This window comes from Urocitellus parryii, chromosome 9, assembly GCF_045843805.1.
Source record: "Urocitellus parryii isolate mUroPar1 chromosome 9, mUroPar1.hap1, whole genome shotgun sequence".
Lineage (NCBI taxonomy): Eukaryota > Metazoa > Chordata > Mammalia > Rodentia > Sciuridae > Urocitellus > Urocitellus parryii.
This window is the reverse complement of record NC_135539.1, coordinates 79,898,932-79,921,578: the sequence shown is the minus strand read 5'-3', so window position 1 is coordinate 79,921,578 and position 22,647 is coordinate 79,898,932. Positions and strand designations below refer to the sequence as shown.

Below are 22,647 nucleotides of genomic sequence, written 5' to 3'. Positions count from 1 at the left end.
ATCGGTTCATTGTGGAAACATTCTCTAGAAACTTTGAATTCCTTTCCTTTCCTGGCTCTACAGAGAAGAGGGGCCAACAGACACATTAATCTGCCGAGTCTGAGAGTTGGGAAGCTGCTTCCAGAAGCCACTGTGATACGTCATGGGCTTAGGAAAAGCTCCAGATTTAACACGGGTTTCATCAACTTAATTAGTGCTTCAAAGCCTCAGGAAAGAAAGCTCATGTTTTTCTCAAAAAGAAAACATAGAAGACAAAAGCCTTTGCTTGTACTGGTGTCATTTGGTTTGTGTCCTGGAAGTTTCTTGAAAAGTAGAGTAAATTTATATGAGAGCAAATTTTCTGTTGCATTTCCCTACAGAAAAATATAGCTGTGCTGCTAATCAAGAAACTTTGGGTGCCAAGTGATAACAAAAACAATAACTGGCAGCTCATCACCTACTCTAAATATCCAGATAACGGAGAATATCTTGTCCTGAAGTACTCAGAAATTTACTGATCCAGGAATGCAACCTGTTGATTCCTTAGAGTCGTACAGTAATAAGTCCAGCTTCATTTGTAGGATTTTGGCTTGAGGGTTTATGTAGATTTTTTTTCATAGATGTGAGTTTATTTTTCTTTACTGTTTCATAAGATTTGTGCTGTTCCATATACTTTTTTTGTCCTCAACTTGAAGTTTCTTTGTTCAGTTTAATTCAACAAGCACATAATTAGCCTATTATATGTTCACAGCATTCAGTTCTATATTCTGTTCATTTTTACATGTTCTTGTTGCATATATTTACCTCATCCTTTCTTTTTCTTTTTTCTAGATGAAATTTTACTTGTATATCAAACTACTAGTGTAGAGCTTTAATTCCAATTGGTTCTTACAAACATTTTATACTAACTATGCAAGTATGATATAAGTACAACTGAGTATATCAAAATTGTCTTTAGACCACAAAATAGGTAAATATTTATAGTTCAGGGATAATGTAATGTGTTTGTACACACACACACACACACACACACACATACACATAGGAAGAGATAAGGTCATACATAGTAAAATAAACAGGTGTCTCAATTCTATCTTAAGTACTTAATTATGTGATCTTGAAGAACTTTCCAAACCTCATTGATTCTTCAGCTATAATATGGGCATATTGATCTCTGTTTCATTTGATTAAGGATTAAACAAAATTATCTACCTAAACCATAGATAGATTAAATATGCAAAGCAGGTTTTTGATGAGTGAATAAACATTCTTAGGTATAGTAGATTAGCAAGGTGACTATAGTTAATAATATTGTATATTTTGAAATAGCTAAAAGATAAACCTTTAAATGCTTTCACCACAAAGAACTAAGTATTTGAAGTAATAGATATGTTAGTTAACCTGATTTGATTATTCTACAATGTATATGTTTCAAAACATCACATTATACCCTGTAAATGTCTAGTTATTATCAATTAAAAACAAAATAAAAATTTAAAATGCTTAAAACAAGAAAATACCTATTTATAGTATAGGAAAAGCACACATATTTCTTAGAGACTTTCCTTCACAAAGCCCCTGATCTTCATTTAAGCACCTATAACTATAAAATATTGAGACTTATTACAAGTGTGTTCCATTATCTTGGCCAGTGTGCCACATGCCCACCTTGGGGCTGTCTGCAAGCTGCAGTTGTCATGCCCTAATGACATTCTAGCAGGATACACACTTATTAACTGCATCACCTGGGCACAGTAGGAGCATCTCACACCGGCCAGCTTTGTGTATCTGTGTCAACTGTGAGGCCTGCGTGTGCAGAATGGACCTGTGAGGCGCACTCCCCAGGACTCACCTTTCACATCATGGATGCAATACATTTGGATATTTGACAGAGCTCTAGCAAAACATTAAAATGTATTATTCTAATAAAAATGAGTATACAACAAGAACATCTTGTGGAAAGGTCACCTTTTGTCATTTGCACAAAGATACTCTGTGGCCAGGGACTATTCTGCATGCCAGCATTTGAATATGGGCCCCCTTCCTTTGTAATTTCGCCACCTGGAGTGGACTATGAATCACTTTGATTCCTTGAACAGTGTGAGTTTCTAAGTTGAAATATGCATGTTATTGTTCATCTTGTCGTTCTGACTCAGAATTAAGAAAAGAAGTAGTCAAGTAGATATCTGTGGCCTTGAAGGGAGGGTATACGGTGTTACTTGTTTTTGAACACTTTTTTTTTAATAGTCTTTACTCTGCATTTCTGTCATTTTAAAAATAGGTAATAATGTCCCTCTTCTTTTTCTTCTATTTCCTCTAAAAACAGTATTTGTGGAATCAGAGGTGGGGCAGAAGGTTGTTTCTCTTGGTGGGTCCCCAAGTGACATTTCCTGAGAGGCATGTCAGCAGAGATGGCACTGCTTGTCTTTACGCCTCCCTTCATGCTGAGAAGGTGAAGGTAGACCAGAGAATTGTCTCCTCTCCACCACTGGCTATAGTTGATAGAGCTTGAAACTCAAGAGTTTGTTGGTATCACATTTTTATTCCCCCATTACCACTTTTTTCTTTTTTTAATGCTTATTTTTACAAACTTGAAGCAATCAAAAAACATGCATATCTTGAACATTGTTATTTTCATTTTTTAAGTCCTGCAAGCATAAAATAAAAGCTTAACTATAATATATGGGGCTATAGTTATAAATAATGTGTCTTTGAGGAAACCTGTCAGAGGCAGATGCCCCCATGTTACTGAAATTCCTTCTACCAGACCAAAACAATTGTTTAAACATTTTGTGATTCTGATCTCAATCACTGTAGCTCCCTATGTCAGAGGAATTCATTTGAAGAAACTGTGGCAAAATTAGGCAAGAAATAAGCGTCCTCATGTTGATTTTTTTATATGTCCAGATGAGATCATAGAGTGAAAAGTATTAAAAATGAGGCTTCTTTCAACTTTAAATGGTTTACTTAAACATTAACCTTAAACGAGCAAAAGTATGTGCATGACCTAGTTTTTTAAATGCCAAGTTAACTGAACCTGAGAAATACTCCTGTAAAATTTTTATGGTCATCTCAAACTTTTGATGTGTCATTAACATTTACTCTGAGGGTCCAGATAGTTCATTTAAAGATGGCTTTCATAGCTTTTGAAATTATATTAGTAAAAGGCCATTAGTCCAGAGCATGAAAGGAACTTTGTGTTGTCTGACCATTCAACATTTTGTTATATGGAGACTTTTTTCCTTTTATTATTTTCAAAGAAATGCTCCATGTCTTCATAGGCTCATAGATTGCTTCATTGTCTGCTCGCTCTAAAGAAATACATCTGGATGGCTGCATTTGAGCTATATTTCTTCATCGTATTTTATCCCCTTTATTCTTACAACTTTAGAAGTTTATTTCTTGGGTGGAATTTTACCATGTTCTAGGCTGAGTTAAGTTTTGTGTTTACTAGCTTTTTGTAATAAATATAAATTAGTCTCTTCTGAGTTGATCTCAACCTATAAGGTGCTCACCAAACATGAGAAGGTCTTACCAAAGTATTTAATATAGGAAAGCAATTAACCTTGAGCTGTGGATCATTTGCAGGTCAAGCATGTCAAATATGCATTGTGAAACTGAGGCAGTTAACATTATTTGGTGACTTCCAACTTTGCTCAAGGTCCCTGGCATGAAGTTACACAATTATTTGGCAGGTGATTTTAATGTGACATTAAATAATTTGGTCACCAATGTTAAGGATGAATTGAAAGTGTTATTTTAAAAATCTGTTATATAAAAACGACTTCTCCCTCTATGTACCTACCACTCTGGGTCTCATTTCCTTCATAGTTCATGTCAATCATGTTCATTTAGGAACCACAACTTTTGTTTTAGTAAAGTCCTTCTCCCTGTCCACCTTGCTGCCATGATCGCAGCATGCTCCCAGGCTCGGACCTGTGTCTGTTCACTCTTCTTGGCGAGTGCGAGATGTTAGTGCTGCCCAGAGCAGCATCGCGCCCCTCTGTTGGGCAGGTCTCAGGGGCGGGTTTTGAAATGAAGAGGTGCCATTTTGTATTTTTTGTCTTTTCTCATTTACTGAAGTTTTTTTTGATACTTTTAAGAAAGTGTAATTAATGAAAACACATATTGGTTTAAAAAGAAACAAACATGCTCTCTTGTTCTTGACTCCTTGCGGAGGAGCAGGTACATGCTCACTTCCTGTCATTTGCTTCTGCCAACTCAAACCATCAATCTAAAAGAAGTCTTGGTGTATATTTCTCTTGAAATTTAGAGAAGCTCTCATCTTTTAGATAAGAGATATGATGGAATTTATGGCCTTATACTTCAGAAATAGCATTTATGAAACCATAACAAGAAATAGCTCCTTGATTTGTTCTTGAAAAGTATCAAGGCAGACCTACCATCAAACCGGTCTTCACTCTCTAGACCCTCCTTAAAAATAAATGTGAGGTAAGAATTTCATAAGTGGCCAAGTAAGAATTTTTAAAAAGCTGATTAGATTTTTGCTTTTTTCTTGTTTCAGTGATCTTTGTCATCAATTAATGAGTCTTATGGGTATATTTTTTTTTTTTTTGGAGGTACTGGGGATTGAACTCAGGGCCTCACATATGATAGGCAAGCACTTTACCACTTAGCTACATTTTTATTTCTGTGCCTTTTTATTTTTTATTTCTGAGACAGAATCTGGCTAAGTTGCTGAGGCTGGCCTTGAACTTTCCATTCTCCTGCCTTAGTCTCCTAGTAGCTGGGATCACAGGTGTGAGTCACCACACCTGGCTCAATCATGTATTTTAAATAACTTAAGTACAAAATGCGATGCCTTTGGATACTACTTTTTAAAATGTGAAATATATATTATTCTCTTTTTATTATATTCTATGCTATACATTCTTTCCAAGTGTCCATTCCCAATATCAGTTATAAAAATATAATTATTTACTAATTATTAAGTAAAGCACTGGTGATTATTAATTAGTTAGAAACAAATTATATACTAAAGGTCTATGTGAAATTAAACTATAATATACTCAGAAATTATTCTTGCTTTGGTAAAGAATTTCCATTTTACTCAGAAGAACATTTTGGGGTCATGCTATCCTGTGTCTTCTTTCCTACTTGTATGGATTGTGTGCATGTGTGTGAGTTCTTTCTCTTTTTATTTTCTTCTTTTGTCTGAATTCTATTTCACTAAAGAATGTTATATAAGATTTTTATTTTAAAGATAAATTATATTTAAACTACTAGAAATATTTAACCATTCAATTCTGCTCTTCAAATGAGTACTTCATTGGCTAATAGAATTTAACTAAATGTAGAATTGCAGAGAATAAATTTTACATCATATCTACATTAAATACATCTTGGTACTGAAATGTTCAACTATTCATTGGGTGGATCTAGGAAGCCACCTGGAGAGGTGAGCAGCCTCAGGATGCTGAAGTGCTGGATGGGAGCTCAGAGACTCACTCAACCCTTCTCCACATCCTCCCCCCCTTGCTACGTGAGGGAACAACTGTCTTTCCACGCTTCAGTTTTATCTCTAAACTAGAGTTAATAATATTTCTTGTTCTACTTAACTTAGAGAAATGTTGTGAAAATCAGATGTGATGGTGCATGTTAAAGTGCTGGGGAAAGGAGTGCACCCACATGTGGTCATGAGCATGGTTCATGTTTGACTGGTCAGTTCCTGTTTTGTGCACTAAATAGGCTGTAGCACTGGTCACAGTTCCTGAGCCTCCTGTCATGCCAGGCACTCTTCTACAGATATATACACAGGAACTCATTTGATCTGTATGAAAACCCTATAAACTAGGTACTACATGATACACAGAGAAGCTAAGCATTCTGCCCAAGATTACACAGCCATGAGTGGCGGGGCAACTAGTCTGGCTCCAAAGTCTTAACCCAAATGCTGTATGGATGACTGAGACTTTGAGAGCAGTAGGTGCTGCTGGATGGTGGCCATTTCCCTGCTAGGTTCTGAGGGTGGCATGTCACAGGGTGGTGAGGCGCTGGGTGCACCACTCACTGTCAGCACTCCAGTTTCCAAAACATCCAGTATGAACTGGTTTCAGATGAGACACACATTCATGATATTGTGCAAATGTGTGACAACACTGAATTTATTTGTTAATAATTTTTTAATATCATAGGTTTCAGGGCACATGAATTCCTAGAGAGTGATTTTCTCTGTCCATTTGTGACTCTCATGTTAGTGTGGGAAGTTTCTTCTGTTGACTCCTCAGTGTGCATGCTGCTGTCTTTTCTCAAGTAATTATACGTCGGTAGAGTATCAGTCAATGTCATCTGAAAAACAGTATAAACCATAAGCAAATAATAAACAGTTTGACTATGTGTGAAATCCCTTTATCCCTGTATATTACCTGATATTGAGCAAAATTGTAGTAGAGACCAAGATTATTTTGTTTTTATTTTGAAAGGCCTACAGTATGCAGCCTTTCTCCAGGACAGCAACCTCACACAAGGTGAACTAAATTTTGCACTATGTTGTTTTATTTTGATTCTGCCTTTTTTTTTTTTTTTTGTAATACATTTCTATCTTACTTCAGGCTTGCTTAGTTAACTCTTGATAGACTTGTTAAAATTGTACTATCTTTACACTGCTTCTAGCTTTGAATTTTGTGCTAGTAGGTTTGCTTTGTGAAAGCTTTCTTGTTCTCAAGTAGCATTTCACATATGCTATTAAAGCAAGCTTTCTAGAGTAGCTGGTGACATCTGGTAGAATCCATTAAAAATACAAACTAAGACTGTTGGTACATGTGAGCAAGAGTTAGTCAAAAGCACTACGTAAATGGTTTACCTTTATCAAAAGGCCAACTGCAGGCAACTTGGCTTGCAATAAATGTGCCCCTAGCATTTATATCTTGGACCTGGATTCAGAATCTAATAACTTTTGAAGTCAGTTTTGCATGATTATTCTGAACAGTTATTGCCATGATTTAAAGAGTGACTAGCACTGCCTTCCCCCACTCATAATTTCTTTTGTATCAGATAACAGAATTAGTTATGTGCCATTATATAAATATATATATCTAAATGGCTCTGCTCTTCATGCAAATTATACTTTCATTTCTATAATTGTTATGAAACACTAAGCCTAGTGTTAAGTACCCCATCAAAACAGATCCATTTTCATTTTCTTTCCTAGGTGATGGGGGGAAGAGTAGGGTGGGAAGAAGCAGGAGGGGATATGGAGAGGTTAGAGCTGAGCCCTTCCTTCCCTTAGTTCTCCTAGTAACTATCATCTTGACCATCACATAAAGATGAATTGGTGTAAAAAATTCAAATGATGGACGAGGGCAGTTTCCAAAATCCTTTAAGATGTCTGTAAACAGTTATGATGAAAATATTCTGAAATACTTTGTTCTAAACATAGGAAGAGTTCTGTTAATTAAAAATATAACAAGGTATTTTATCTCTACTAAAACCTAATTTATTTTAGAAGATTTTGAAACAAAAATTGAAGAAGCTAAAATGGAAGGTACCTATGAGCTATCTAAAACAGATGCACCAGTGAGTGTTCGTTGCCAAGCACCACATACATATGTCGTGCCTGCATGGTGCCACTGGATCAAACTTTGTGGGGTAATTTTTTTCTACCATACACAATCAGAATTTTATATAAAAATCAAAATTTTATGATTATAGTCCAACTGAATTACTCCTCCAAAGTGAGTTTGCAAAGTATAAACATCTGCAGCAAGTAGCTAGAGTGAAGACCTCCAATTTCTTAATGGAAAGCAAAACAAAGCTTATATTCCTGCAGGATTTACTACTGTGGCTCTGGATGTGGACTAGAATACATAAGTTTTGGAACATTAGTGATTCTCCATCCTTTTGAAGGAATAGTGACTGGCACTCAGATACGGTCAGCAGTATATTTGGACCTAGTTGCTTAAGAAGTCACTGTTTCCTGAGTGCAGTGTAGAAGCCCATTTATTGGGGGAATATTGACATCGGAGGAGATGAAAAAGCTGCACCACTTTGGAAACAGTGTAGATAATGATTTATGAAAAGAAAAATGATGGCAGAGACCACACGTGGAGTGAGGAACCACATGTGGAGTGAGGGTCCCCACTGGAAGTGGCCGTGGGTGTGCCGTGGGCTTCTCTCTAACACATTTGGTGATTATGTCTATAAAAGAAGGTTGAGGATTAGGTCCATCACTCTTAATTATAGTAGAAACTAAGAGTGGTGTTTATAAAGCATGGACCCTAATGCAGGAGAACCTCTCACAGTTGTCTTGCTACACTGCCGTGGTCCTGGCTGTGTGAGGAGCCGCAGTTGAGGAGCACCTTGTGCTGCAGCCCTGTTCTCTTACAACCAGGAGGCTGCAGCAGGAAATTAGCCTGCTTCCTTTTTTTTTTTTTTTTTACTGTGGTAATCTTATGGACAATGTGATTAAACCTTTAGTTTCACATTTTCATTCTATTTTTCCAAATTCAACAGACCCTGAAAATTTGGCAACCTATCAGAACGTGGATATTCTGATTAATGGTTATTTTCAGTAAAATATCCAAAACCATGGATGAGAAGATAAGAATAGTGAGCATCACCATTTGTTACTCTTCTCTCTGTTCATAGAGTGTACCAGGAACTTATTATACAATTTTTAAATAGCAGAACTGAACAAGGTTTGTTTGTTTGAAATACTAAGCTACAAGTTGGATGGGGGTACTCAGCTTACTAAAGAAATTATTTCTTAGATTATATTTAAGACTGAAAGATACTGTTAGATCTGGGATTGGCTTTGGACTTACTTCATTTTGGATTGGTTTATTATCAGATCACCTTAAGGTATTTCTGAATATTAATACTGTTTAGGAAAGAATTTAAATTTTAAAGAAGTAAGTTTCTAGGTATTTTCCCTCTTGTTTTAACATAGTAAATGTCTAAAATTGTTTAAAATGCCTAACTTCTGATGGACTTCAGTTTCAATTTTGTTCTTAGTCATTGCAGATATTGACAAAATGTCATACGAAATTATTTTGTATTTTTTGTAGGACTGGGAAACAGAAAATCATGACTGGTATTGTTTTGAATGCCATTTGCCTGGAGAGGTGTTGATATGTGACCTGTGTTTTCGTGTGTATCATTCCAAGTGTTTGTCTGATGAGTTCAGGCTTAGAGACAGCAGTAGTCACTGGCAGTGCCCAGTTTGCAGGGTGAGTACCTATGAGCTTTCATGTGCTGGTCAGAGGGTTGAAATTCATTAATAATAGCTTCACAAAGATGCCCCAGGTGGTCTTGCCAGGTGAATGGTGAAGTACTGGGGGGTGGGGGTTATTTGCTGAAATGATGGTAAATGAACATGAGCACCCATAATGACATCACAGAACACATACCATTCAGGGTGTGGGTTATAGAAAGTTGTAATCACAAAATTATACTTTCTTCCCTTTCTTTACACCTTCCTCTAGATTATGTGACTACTTTAATGGATTGCCGTTCAAAATAAGAAATAGCATACCGAGATCTGTTCAATACCTACTTTATAATATACTGTACAATTTATGTTATTCATAGAACACATGAGCAAAAGGCACACTGTTGGAAGCATTCTTTATCTCCTTTCATTTGATATTCATGTAATACTGCCTTTATTTTTGTCATCATGAGTTAGCTTATTTTTTTGCTTATTTTATTTGGAGGGTGGAGGGATGAAACAGTTGTATATAAAGAATTCTGACTACTTAAAGCAAAGTGAATTGCCCGGTAGGTAAAATAGGTGCTTTGCACAATTATATTAATTTATTTTCCCCACTGAAGAATATACATGCCGTGACTGTTGGTTGCAGAATGTAGTATGTCTGTATTTGAGTGATGCATAAGAACTAAACATAGCATTACATATGGCACTGAGTAATGAGTACAGTTATTTGATTGCAACTTCTATTGTTTTGTATTTGTTTTTATGAAACTACCTATTTGTAACTGTGCAGATTTCCCAGATTACCCATGAGCTCAGTTTGCAAATGTGTCTTATAATACTTGAGTAACTTAAATGTTCATTTAATCTTCCAAAGACTTGCTTGCACTATTTCCCCCGCCTTGACATCAATTAAAAACTTCCTATCAGCATAGGAAGCAAAATAGTGAGCAAAATACAGAGTCCAGACTGGTTTTGTCTTCCCTCAATGTGGCTTTGTATTCCCAGTGTCTCTTTAATCTAACCAACACTGTATGTATTTAATAGGCAGACAAAAAAGATAGGCAGACAAAAAAGACAGTTGGAATACCATTAAAAAAACATTTAAACTGGCATGGTGGTGCATGTCTATAATCCCAGCAGTTTGGGAGGCTGAGACAGGAGGATCAATGGTGAGGCCCTGAGCAACTCACTGAGACCCTGTCTCTAAGTAAAATACAAAATAGGGCTGGCTGTGTGCTCAGTGGTCGAGTGCCCCTGAGTTCAATCCCTAATACCGCCCCCCAAAAAACACACACATTTAAACATTAAATACCAGATAAGTGATAATGACAAATCTCTAAATGATAAAGTGATGGCAAGTCTCTAAGTCTGAATATATCAGTATCAGTTTTCAAGTTTTAAACCTTTTCCTTGAGGTCTACAAAAACATGATGACTTCAAGAAATCAGTGTGAGCAGTGGTCTAAGTAGTCGAGATTCTGAGCAAGAGGAGCCGCACTAGAACTCATGTCTTCTCATGGATTTGGGTCATGTGTTTTAAAGGCAAACATGTCTCCTGTTTTCAGATAAACATTTACACTAGGAAGGTAAAAAAAATTAATGGGACCTTAAGAATAAGAGCACCAAAGGACTGAAAATATAAGAGAGAAAATAAAAAGGGGGCAATGTCCTTGGTCAATTTGGAGGTCATACTATGGACGTGGGGATTAGGAAACACAGGTATAGATAAATCTGCATCTTTAAGGTGGGAGCCTTTTCTTATTAGTTACTATTTTCTTACTTATTTCTTAGTAGTTACTATTGTCATAGTAAAGAATTTAAATAAAAATTTGGGGAAATTTGAGAAGAGGTTACCTTTCATTGTAGATATTTTACATTTCTTATATTAAGCATGGAAATTGAACAATTATGCCTTTAAAGAGAATTTATAACATTTCCATCAGAATTCACTATTGAAGTTGTCTGATTTCATTTTAATTCTTTCTTTCTGTTTTTCACACTGGGGATTGAATCCCCAGTGTGAAAAATCCAGATGCTTTTTATTTTTTGAGACAGGATCTTACTAAGTTGCTTAGGCTGGCCTTCAACTTGGATCCTCCTGCCTCTGCCTCCTAAGTTGCTGGATCACAGGTGTGCACTACCACACCTGCCTGATTCCATTTTCTATACATACATGTATATATATATGTATTTTTTTTCTCTTTTCTGATTAGATAACATTCCCCCCACCCTCACCCCAGTGTTAGTGGTTCACACAGAAAAGTGATCACTGTATCCTCCTTGGCTTTCCTTTGCCTTTGTCAATCAAGCTGTCTTCACAATATAAGGAAGTAATTATGGTTAATGAAATGATGCTATAATTCAATACAGAATCTGAATTTTGCTTTCATTTTAGTCTGTGAGCTACTCTTTGTAAGATTCAACGTCTCCTTTGACATTGTGCTTTATAACTTCCAAAGAAGTGGTTATTTCTATGTTGTTTCTTGCGTTAGATTCACTTTATTGTTTTAATAGTTATGTTTAGGAAAATCATAAGTGCTAAGAATTTGTTTCCTGGGAGAAATAATGAAATTTTAATGCAACTTAAAAGTCTTTAATGTGAAGTTTTGGCTTGATTTGATTTTTAAAACAAAATGCCAAGACTTCAATTAAGCCATCTTTACTAATCTAACACAAGAATGAGTAACCATATTAAATTCTCTTGGATCAAGGGAACTTGGAATACAGACTAAAACTTAAGATCTGTAAATCCAAATTAGAATGACTTTCTACTTGTTTTTTCTTAAGTAGTGTTTGGAAAGAATATAGATTAATTAGACTAATAAAAAATTTTGAAGATAAGATGCTAGAACCAAATTTCAACACAGGTAAAAATAGTAAATGAAGCCATTCGTTACCACCAAAAAAATTAAAGTTAAAATAAGCACTTTGTTAATATTTCTGTGGTGATTAGAAGACCACTTTTCTCATGGAACCTCTGGGCCCTTGCAGTGTTGGAATCGTCACTGAGAATAGGTTCTGTCCCAACTACCAGATGTGTGGCCAGACTTAGCCCAGGCAGCATTATCTTATATATCTTACTATTTTAATTGAGAAAATACCTATTATTCCTCTCTAAAAATTTCAGAAATATTTCAGAATTTTTTTATCAGTTTTCATAATAAATCTCAAGAATTTCACAACTCTGAGGGTATTTCTTTGAAATATCTGCCTTTCTAAAAATTACGCTTTAATTTGCAGACATAGCCAATTGTTATTGAAAAGCAGCCCATGACTATCTTTTCTAGTTTGGCTTTGAGAAAAGTTTGTGAAATGTCCAGTTTTATATTCTTGTTACTGAGAATTCATTAATAAGAAAAAAATTATTTTCAAAATATTTGCTGTTAAAACATTCGAGTAATGCTTAGGAGGGAAATACGAAAACTGGAATTCCCAGAGATCCACTGGGTGGGAGGTGCATGCCCCTGGGGTGGCCCTGCATGGCACGTCCCACGTCCCCCTTTCGTGTGGCTGCACATGCAGCGCTGGCTGTGGCTTGTTCTCTATAGCCTCCCACATGTCTTATAATTTACAAGGCATATACTAATTTATTTCACCAGTTTTTCACTAATGCACTGTGTCATTTCCACCCTTCTGAAGGAGAAGTCTTCTGTCATAGGTGACATTTATGTTGCTATGTCAAAAAAAATCATGCCCCATTTCCAACTTCTGAAAAGGAAACTCTTCTGTGTTACTTATTGCTGTATAAAATTGAGGTTTATAGTTTGTATTATTTTGAATTTAATTTTCCTGACCTGGCCATGAATTTTCCAGGAAGAACTGAGAAAACTACATCCTTTAGTTTAAACTGCTCTGAAGATTTTATTTATAGAAAGAAAATACCTCTTACACACAGTGTACTCCATTGCATTTTTTTTTAAAAGTCAACTTACAAATTTTATTGGCTAATAGATAACTGCCACACATTCTTCTTACCACCATCCTACTATTCCTGAATTTAATTTGCAAAGGGAAGCAGAGACCAAAGAGGGTTTCTTAGGTACTCAACAAAATTTAAAGAAATGGGAAAAAATATACTTACAGTTACTGAAAATAAAACTTGCCTCAGTTAAGAGAAGATTTTTCTTTATACATATTTTAAAATAGCTTTATTTTCCATTAGGAACTGTGGAAAATACCTATTTATATTGTTTGGAAGGGTACCCCATTTTGTAATAGGTAGTCTTTCAGATTCTTTTCAAATGGTCTTCTCGTTTCCTGTGAATCGATGCTATCTGGCAGAGACTTCTATTCAGCTTTCTGACATTGAGAATTTGTAGATTGCCCGATTAGTTTCCACAATGCAGCCATTTAACACCATCTCATCCAAAATGATGTGTACTTTATCCAAATTAAACATTATCACTTGGCTGAAGTACTTGCCTGAAACTTCGTCTAAAAAATTATGGATGAATTCATAAATAGCCATCTCATTCTCAGTGTCATTAACTCCAACCACAATGAAGAGAGCTGCATATTGCCAATATATCAGCTTAAAATCCTTATATTCAATATGAAAGAGCACTGTTCATTGGGTCGAGAGAGACAGCTCTTTATGACTTCTGTTTCCAGAAGTGTACGCTTATTAATCTCCACATGCTCAGAGTACTTAGAAAGTCGGGTCCGGCCTTGTTTAGTCACCATAAGGAAAAATTTTATCATTTTTTTTCCTGGCCAGTGTTTTTCCAAATACAGTTTAAAAGTTGTAGTAAGAGATGGCTGTTATTGGAACCTGTGCGGCTTGGGGGATGATGGTCCTGCCACAGGTCTTCCTAGAGTCCCCCTCCCCCTCTCCCACTGAAGCTTGTTCCCCAACCCTCACTAGCTACCTGGTATGGGCTTCCTCGGGGCAGCCATTTCGGCTTTTTCCTCCATTGCATTTTATAAAAAGAAAATTTACATACATCTATATATTTGATAACTTTTGGGAAGATAAGTTCATTGAAGTAGGAGTCTTAAATTTAAAGGATATAGGGCTAGGGATATAGCACAGTTGGTTAGAGTGCTTGACTCACATGCACAAGGCCCTGGGTTCAATCCCCAGCACCACAAAAACAAAAACAAATTTAAAGGATACGCACATTTAGATTTTTGACAAAAATCACCAATTAGTCCTTCTGAAGATTTTGCTCATGTACACCATAGCACATGAAAATATTTTTCTACTTTTTGTTGCCAGTTTTAGGGGTAAAGGGGACGTCTCATTTTAATTTTGCTTCATTTTCACAGTTTTCCCATCACAAAGTCAATCTGTTCCTTGAGGCCCTTGGAGGCAGCCTGTGCGCGTGTGTCTGTGCGCGTGTGTCTGTGGGTGCACAGTGTGCTCTGCAGGCTGGCTGACCCCGAGGCCTGCAAGTGGCATGTGCGGCCTATCTGGTGACTGCTGGACATGTGAATGCACAGGAAGGGGTCTGTCAGAAGTAGCCCACAGCACCTGCTGGGTGGCACCACATTGCCTTTTAGAGCTGTGCGGTCCAGGTCGTCTATGGTGGTGGAATGGTCTCTGCTGTTCACCACGAGCCACTGACCACACAGGTCTGTTGAGCCCCTGGATGAGTCACATGGACTGAGAACTGAATTTGTCATGAGGTTTGTGACTTCTGTAGAGATAGTAGTCTTAGAACATTCATATTCTAAATGCCTCAGCTTTCCAGAAGAAGCATCTTTTGGTATAACCATTGCCTTATGATAGCGGTTGGCGTTTGTCATCCCTCGAGCCATAGTCATTACTTGGAAGAACTCTGCAAGAACTGCTCCTTGCTGTCCTCCCCTCCCAGTGTGCACAGCTGATTCTGCAGCAGGCTCTGTCTGCATAGATCAAGGGCTCTGATAGCTGAGGAGCGGGGGCACTTGCCCCAGGTGTGATACCTCAGAAAAAGTCAGAAGATTAACTTAAAGGGGAAGAAACCATAAACCAAATAAGTGTAGATTTTTCAGACATCACAATTGGTACTGTCCCCGTGAGCAATGGAGATGGTCTGAAAGCTAGCCTCCCTTCCCCTCACTTCTAAAAAAAAAGTAGAAAATATTTTTCTACTTTTTGTTGCCAGTTTTAGGGGTAAAGGAGACGTCTCATTTTAATTTTGCTTCAAAATTAAACAGTTTTCCCATCACAAAGTCACTGCAGCAGGCTCTATGTTATGTTCCTTATATACATACGTGTTGTTTTCATAACTTAGGAAATTAAAGATTTATGTCACTGCCTCTGTTTAAAGTCAGGTGATTTTTGTATGTGTACAAATTTGTCTTTAGGAAGTAGAATTTAGGGCACTAATTTGGGGGCTATGTGCTTTCAGCCCCTAAATCCCACAGGGATTGAATGTATAACATTTTTATATTCACACTCTTTTTTTTTCTGTTTTTTTCTTCTTATTCTTTTTTATCACCTAACAAATTCCAGACCAATGTACATCCCATTTATGACATACGTTAGTGTGACTTTTAAATGAAAGAATTAATTCAAGTCACAAAAGATAAAGTAACTTATTTAAGATAATGGATAGGGACATTCCAGTATGTTTTTAAAACTTGAAATACTCATCCCTTCATAAATGTTTCAGATGGCATTTTTCTCTGTTTAAGGACCACAAATTTAAAATATATGTTAATGTATAGATTGTTTAGTGGATTAACTTAACCTACTAATACAGAAGCATAAGAAAATATAGATGAGGAAGAATGAATGTGGAAGAATTTTATTTGTAAATTGAATATATATGTATATAATATGTATTATATTTTTTCTCTTTTTTTTAACACATCTAATAGATCCTAAAAACTCTCCTAAATTTGTAGCACTGACTCCGACTCCTGCTCCTGCCTGCTGGTGTCTGCTGAGGCCCAAGGGGAGCTGCCTGCTGGTGCTTCCCCATCAGCGGGAGTGCCTGAAGCTCCCCACCCCCGCAGCCTTTTTTTTTTGAAACATTTAAAATGAAAATGCAGATTTTGTAGGGAACTTTATACTTTAAAAATAGAAATACAGAAAGAAATCTTTAGAAAACATTTAAAAATAACTTTTTTTGTTATTGCAGGACTAGGGAATTGAACCCAGGAATTTGTACATACTAGGCAAGTCCTCTGCCAAGGAGCTCCATCCCCAGCCCTAACGAATTGCAGGTTAAATCTCCTGTGCGTTTTGTCTTGTACCTGGGGCATAGTATGTCCCTAGGGCAGATAAAGTGCTCACTCTGGGGGTCAGAGGAGTTCCACAGGTGGACAGCTGGAGCTGACTGTGAGCACTGGCCTGGCTCAGAGCAAGCTGGAGAGGCCTTTGCACAGCTACCCTTTGCCGTTGAGGAAGCTGAAGGAGAATCATGAGGAGAGTTATCTCTGGAAACTAGAGATAGGAATTCACTTCTGCATTTGAGTCTGTAAGCAGTACAGGTTTTTCTAATTCCAAATGTAATGTCCATATAATCATCAGAATGAAATGGGACCAAATGCTAAATGAAAATATTTCAAGCATAAATTTCTTACATATCCACTCTGAAACTAGTCTTTCTTCCTGAATGTGGAAAATTAATAATCTCACCCCAGAAGAAAGCACATTTACTTTTAAGACACATAAACATATCTTAAAATGTAAGAAAGTGATTCAATTTTTAAGTAAAATAGGAAGATTTTTTTAATGTAGATAATCATTGAAAATAATGAATATTAATTGTTTTTATACCTTTTAAAGAAAACTGTGTCATATTGTCTTTATACAAACAAAAGAAGAAAATTAATTTTAACAAGGTCATGTGTGAACCAGGTGCTTTCACAAGCAGGTTTGCTGTTCATCACAGGTATAGCCAGAGAAAAGAGCAGTGGGAACTCTCATAAAGGCAGATGATTTTAAAAAATTGGACCCAGGACATAATATAATCCACAGGCTTGTACAGTTTATCTACTTGAATCTACCTGGACCCACCCAGGCAGGAAGAAGAGTTCATACACATTGTCCATCATGCTTCCGTGACAAACCAGACAGTGAGACTGAGAGACTGGGGATGGGTGTAGAATGCTGGGAAGTGGTGTGCTTGGTCCTCATGGGTGTCCTCTCGTGGCCTGGTGTCAAGTGGGAGACAGTTGCATTGTAGCAGCTTCTGTGACGCTATGGGCGTAACAGATTTGGACTTTGTGACCTGTAGAATGAATTAGCTTGAGAGGTGTTTTAATAGTTGTTAAATCACTCCAGATGGGATGCTTCAGAGCTTCAGAATTGTACTCAACTCTTACCTTGAAGGACTGGGAGAGAGTGCTGGGGCTGCTTCCTGTAGGAAGGCATTTCTGGCTCAGGGCAGATGGATAGGAAGCCCCTTCAGTGTTCACAGTGCAGTGCTTTCAAGGGATGAAAAGATGGTCGGTCCCTGTGGCTTGCCGCGGGGCACAGGGTGTGCAGGGTGGGAGGGAAGGACTCGACTGCAGTGGGTCCTTAGAGGCTCGTTGGCCGCCACAGCAAAGAATACGCGGTACTTGTGCCTTGACAAATCAGACATTTGAAATATTTTCAGAAAACAGTGGAAAGCTCACTGAGGAATATATTCTGTCTTTCTTTTTCAATCTTGTTCTTTCTTTGAAGACTAGTGTCATGTAAAGTGGGAAAGAATGAGTATTTACAAATTCTCTGCTCCGTAAAATTTTGACATTCTTTTCATATACCTGGCCCTACAGCAAGCCACCATGGGGCTTGCAGTTACCCTAAAAGGATATTGCTATTGAATGATAAAATTCTCTCTATGTGTGAGTGCCCCTCTCTGTAGTAGTCAGTTAGCAACTTCTGTGGCTCTGTGGGTGTAATTGATTTAGAAAATCCATGGATTTTGTGACCTGGAGAATGAATTAGCTTGAGAGATGTTTTAGTAGTTGTTAAATCACTCCAGATGGGATGCTTCAAAGCTTCTGACCTCTTGATGTCAGTTGAAGCTTACTGACTTCCATTAGAGAGCCAAGAGCTGACTTGTAGAAATTGATATAGATGCAGCTACAGTAGCACTAGGTGCTATCTTTGTCCACTTGGGCCAACAGGTCTTGGGATACTCTGCATTAATAATTCTGCAGGACCAGCTTCTTAACCTGGAAGTGGCTCTTTGTGATCTGGGTGGAGTCTTTATTTGCCAATATACTCCATGAACCCATCTGTAGATATTCTTAGTAGTTTGAATTATCTTCCCGGTTCCAGCTTTTACCCTTAAGAAGGCATATTTGTAATAATTTTGAGGAAGTTTTTAAACTTAAATTCTTTTATATCAAATTTTAAAAACCTACAAATTGTTGTCAGAAATTCAAGTGCAAATAAGTATTGCTGGATGAGCTACAGGAGACTGAGGCCAGAGCACTGGAACCCACTGCAGTTCAACCAGAGTCACATACAAACCGAGGTGTTAGGTCAGACTTTCTGTTAATTCTGTAGCAGGCCCAAAGCCCAGCTCTCCTCATCTTGCAGATGAGACTTGACTTCAGTGTGTCAGTATTGAGGGAGAAAAAGATTGAACGTAGGTACATTTTTAGGAAATAGTTGTGAAAAATGATTTTCATGATTGGCTACTGTGTCCCTGTGGAGTGGGGAGAGGGCAGGCATCGGCCATTCATCACCACTAGTCCAGCTTTACTTTCAAAATCTAGATTATTGGGTTTTACTAATTCTTTGTGATTTCTTTGTTGCTAGTGGGTGTAGAGAATACTTGAGAGCTTCTTGATATCCATAGCAACATAGACAATTTATGTGCAGATCAAATTCATTTTGATTCTTTTGTGTTCTGTGGTTACAGTTATAGAGGACATCTGGGGAGCTTTTTAATTTCTGAAACAGTATAAGTAATTTATATGCAGATTAGTGTTTATCCAAGTAAGATCCAGTGGCCACCTGTACCACCAGATCAATGGTGTGTGTGTTTAAAACGTGGCCTCCAGAGGCCTAACCCAATCTCGGGGGAGGAGGCTCAGGAAGGAATCTCCTTCCCCAGTGAGGACCACTGATGGGTGTAGCCCACTTAACACCGAAGTGAACTGTTGAATTTAACAAGGAGGGCTGGGCGTATAGCTCAGTAGTAGAGACCCTGGGCTTGATCCACAATACCACAAAAAGACCAAAAAGGAGAAAATAAATAAGGCAGCCATGGATTATTTAAATGTTTTCTGGCAATGAAGTGGCTCACACATTAGAAGTAAACACAGTTATTCATGCTAGTCAGGATATACTAACGTTCTAACAGGTTTAAGTGTAACCTTTGCATTTTGGGAGCATCTTCCCTGTGTGTGTGTGGTGTTGGGGATGGAAACTAAGTGTGTGCTGGCATGTTCTGCCACCTGAGCCATGTACTTAGCCCATCTTCCTATTTTCTCTCTCTCTTTTTTAATTAGTTGTAGATGATCACAGTACCTTAATTTATTTATTTATGTAGTGCTGAGGATCGAGCCCAGTGCCTCACATATGGTAGGCAAGTGCTAGACCACTGAGCCCCAAGCCAGCCCTCTTGCCCCAGTTCAACCACATGGAGTAGCTTTTCTTGGAAGGAGTGAAACTGGTTACTAATGACTTCTGACAGTTCAACTGCTCATAATGTGTACTGTGAGCCAGAAGCCATACCAGGCCACCACAGAATACTGAAGTTGACCATTATGGACTCTGTTCTTACAAAGCAATCTAGTCCAGGGCCAGCCTGTGTTTTTGTGTAGTCCATGAGCCAAGAATGGGTTTTACATTTTTAATTGTTGAAGAAGATAATTTTGTGATGTGAAAATAATAATAAAAAAATCAAATTTCAGAATTCAAAAGTTTTGTTAGAACACGGCCATACTTGGGTACAGACGCGTCACTTAAAACTACTTTTCACTAAAACAGCAGAGTGAAGTAATAGAGACCTAGACTAACTGGAGGCTGCAAGGACTACAGTATTTGTCATGTGTCCCTTTACTTCAAGTGTGCCGGTCTTTGGTCAGTTTGTATGGACATGACATTCTGGATATTGAGTATCCCTCACAAAGTTCAAAACTCTGTGTTGTTTAATCACAGACATGGGGACTTGGGCATAGTGAACTCCAGTAATACTAACATATTACCTAACAAAGACATCTGGAGTTCTCATTTTTCACTTTTGGATACTCAGTGTACTAAAATTACAAATATTTCTACAAGTCAGGTCTCTGCCAAAATATGTTTCTATGACTGGAAAGCTGGGTCTTCAGGAAGAGTTGAAAATTTCAGCCCAATGAAATCATTTAGTCCTGAATATTCCTCCAAATAATGATCTTTGAGCATCTTGACCAGTAGTCATCTATGGATCAGTCTTGACAGGATCAGTGGTTGCTCATAGTGTCTTTTAGTGCAGAACTCCCTAGGCATCGAGGGTGGCAAGTGACTCGGTGCATGCTTGCCTGTCATTTCTCCCCAGGACCATCTGATTGGACATAGCCCGGCAATAATTTGTCACTGAGTTAAGAAGCCCTTGCTCAAGAAGCTGTCCAAGATTTCCTATTGTTTTTTCCCCTAAAAGTAAAGGAGGGTTCCCCCCTCTCCCTAAGCCGTCTGTAACTCATTTTCTCATTTTAGTGGAGTTGTAGGCACACAAGTCAGCTTCAGTTGTTGATTATTGTCATTTTAAAATAGTCAAACAACTTTGCCACATCATAGACGGCTTGTTTCTTCTTGTGGACCTTGTCCAGAATCACTCCGGAGGACTACCAGGTGATCAGAGCAGGTACCGGTTCCTGGTGTGCTGTTATGGTGGAGTCTGACCGGCCACTCTACAGGAGGCCTTCCATGAGGAATCCCAAGGCCCACAGAGGAGCACAGTGCTTCACGGCCTGAGGAAGAGCTGGGCCCAAGGCAGTCTGCACCTGTTGGGGGGCACTGTGTTTTGTCTTTCTGGCCCTGCTGTCAGCTTAGTTAGATGACAAAGTAGCATTTACCTGCAGAGCTACTCCTGTGGTCTCCATTGCTGTAGTCACTTTCTCTCAAGGCACTCTGGGTGCCTGGATTGGCTGATAGGCACCAACTGTAGGGCAGTGCTACCATGGCTACCTAAGAAATCCCCAGAATTTTACCCTACAGCCATGGGATGGAGGGTGAAATGTTCTCGGATTTCTTTTGTGCAGTACAGAATCTCAGTTATGTAACTAACTCAAGCATCAGAAAGAAACCCCATGTTTATCCAATGTGAAAGCATCTTACAGCAAGCCTTTTGTTCCTACAAATTATTGGTAGTGATTTTGTCTGTTTGAGTCCTTGCTTTCGTTTGCTTCAGTCCATCAAGGAAACTCTTCAGCCTGATTCTGGGAAGGTATCCTGCCAGCTTCTGGCCAGTCACTGGGCGCTGTAGTCAGGGCCACTGAGCACCCGCCATCTGAAGTGTATATGTGTGTTTAGGTTCTTGAGAATGCCTGGAACAGAATCCCTTATTTATCTCCAGAAAAGATGTCTTGGGCCACAAGTAAAAAAAATTTTAAAAGCAAAGAATATGGAAGCTTCTAACAAAATAATCTTCTTTTAATATTTATTTTTAATATTTATTTTTTAGTTGTAGTTGGACACAGTACCTTTATTTTATGTATTTTTATGTGGTGCTGACGATCAAACCCAGGGCCTCGCACGTGCTAGGCGAGCGCTGTACTACTGAGCCCCAGCCCCAGCCCTGGTCACTCCTATACAGCCAAAATCATTGAAGTTTCTAACCATAACTGAGAAGAACTAATAAATCCTTCAAGCATAGCTACCCTAGAATTCTGACATGTGATAGCAATACAGAAGTAGACTGAGGACATTCTAACCTGGCAAGTGAGGGCTTAAGAGCAAACTTCAGATAACCGTTCCAAGGTCACTTTAAAAGAGAGCTTTTGAAGACATACCCCCCTGTACTACTCAGTGTAGCATCTGCGGTTAGAATCTCAACTCCTGTCCTGCGTGTGTCTGTACTCAAGCAGTTTCAAGTCTTCGAGAGCTAGGGTGCTGGTTCTCAGTGACAACTGCATGTCAGAAACATCTGAGGGGCTTTTGGAACTGAATATCTGGGCCCCACTCCTCAGCTAATTGTACCAGAACTGCTGGGAGTGGCACCTGGGCATTGCTGGGATTTTTCCTTTGAGGAAGTTTTCATTGTATTGACATGCATCCTCGGGTCCTACTCGATGGTAGACCAGGGCACATACCAGTGCCACCCAAATCCCACCAAGCTCATCCCCACTTCCCAGCAGCTATTGTGTGATTATTTTCCATTTGAGGTGTGTTTTGCCTGTTCTAGGATTTTATATAAAAGGAAATTGGGTTTTTTTAGAGACTTCCCGGTTGGTTATAATGTGATCAACTGAAGTAGGATATCTCAATCTGAGGAGCCCTTTGTTCAATGAGGAATAAGAGATTCTTGGAATAGTCTATAAGGGCAGTATTTTGAAAGTATCATAGACAGTTTTCATCAGATAACCCTAAGAAGGAGGGGGTGGCTTCTGTCCATTTGTTTTGTTTCACACTTTGCTGAA

At 38.2% G+C, this 22,647-nt stretch overlaps 1 protein-coding gene across 10 annotated transcripts in view; it reads left to right on the top strand.

The window, feature by feature from the left end:
- Zmynd11 (zinc finger MYND-type containing 11) overlaps nucleotides 1-22,647 on the top strand; it is a 90,605-nt gene that overhangs the window by 49,233 nt on the left and 18,725 nt on the right. For 7 of the 10 annotated variants that reach the window (XM_026412100.2, XM_026412126.2, XM_026412108.2 and 4 more), the window contains one exon: nucleotides 9,006-9,167. The exons of the other annotated variants lie outside the window; for them this stretch is intronic. In XM_026412100.2, coding sequence (XP_026267885.1) covers nucleotides 9,006-9,167 — 162 coding nt within the window. The remainder of the gene's footprint in view (nucleotides 1-9,005; nucleotides 9,168-22,647) is intronic. 10 annotated transcript variants of the gene reach the window in all.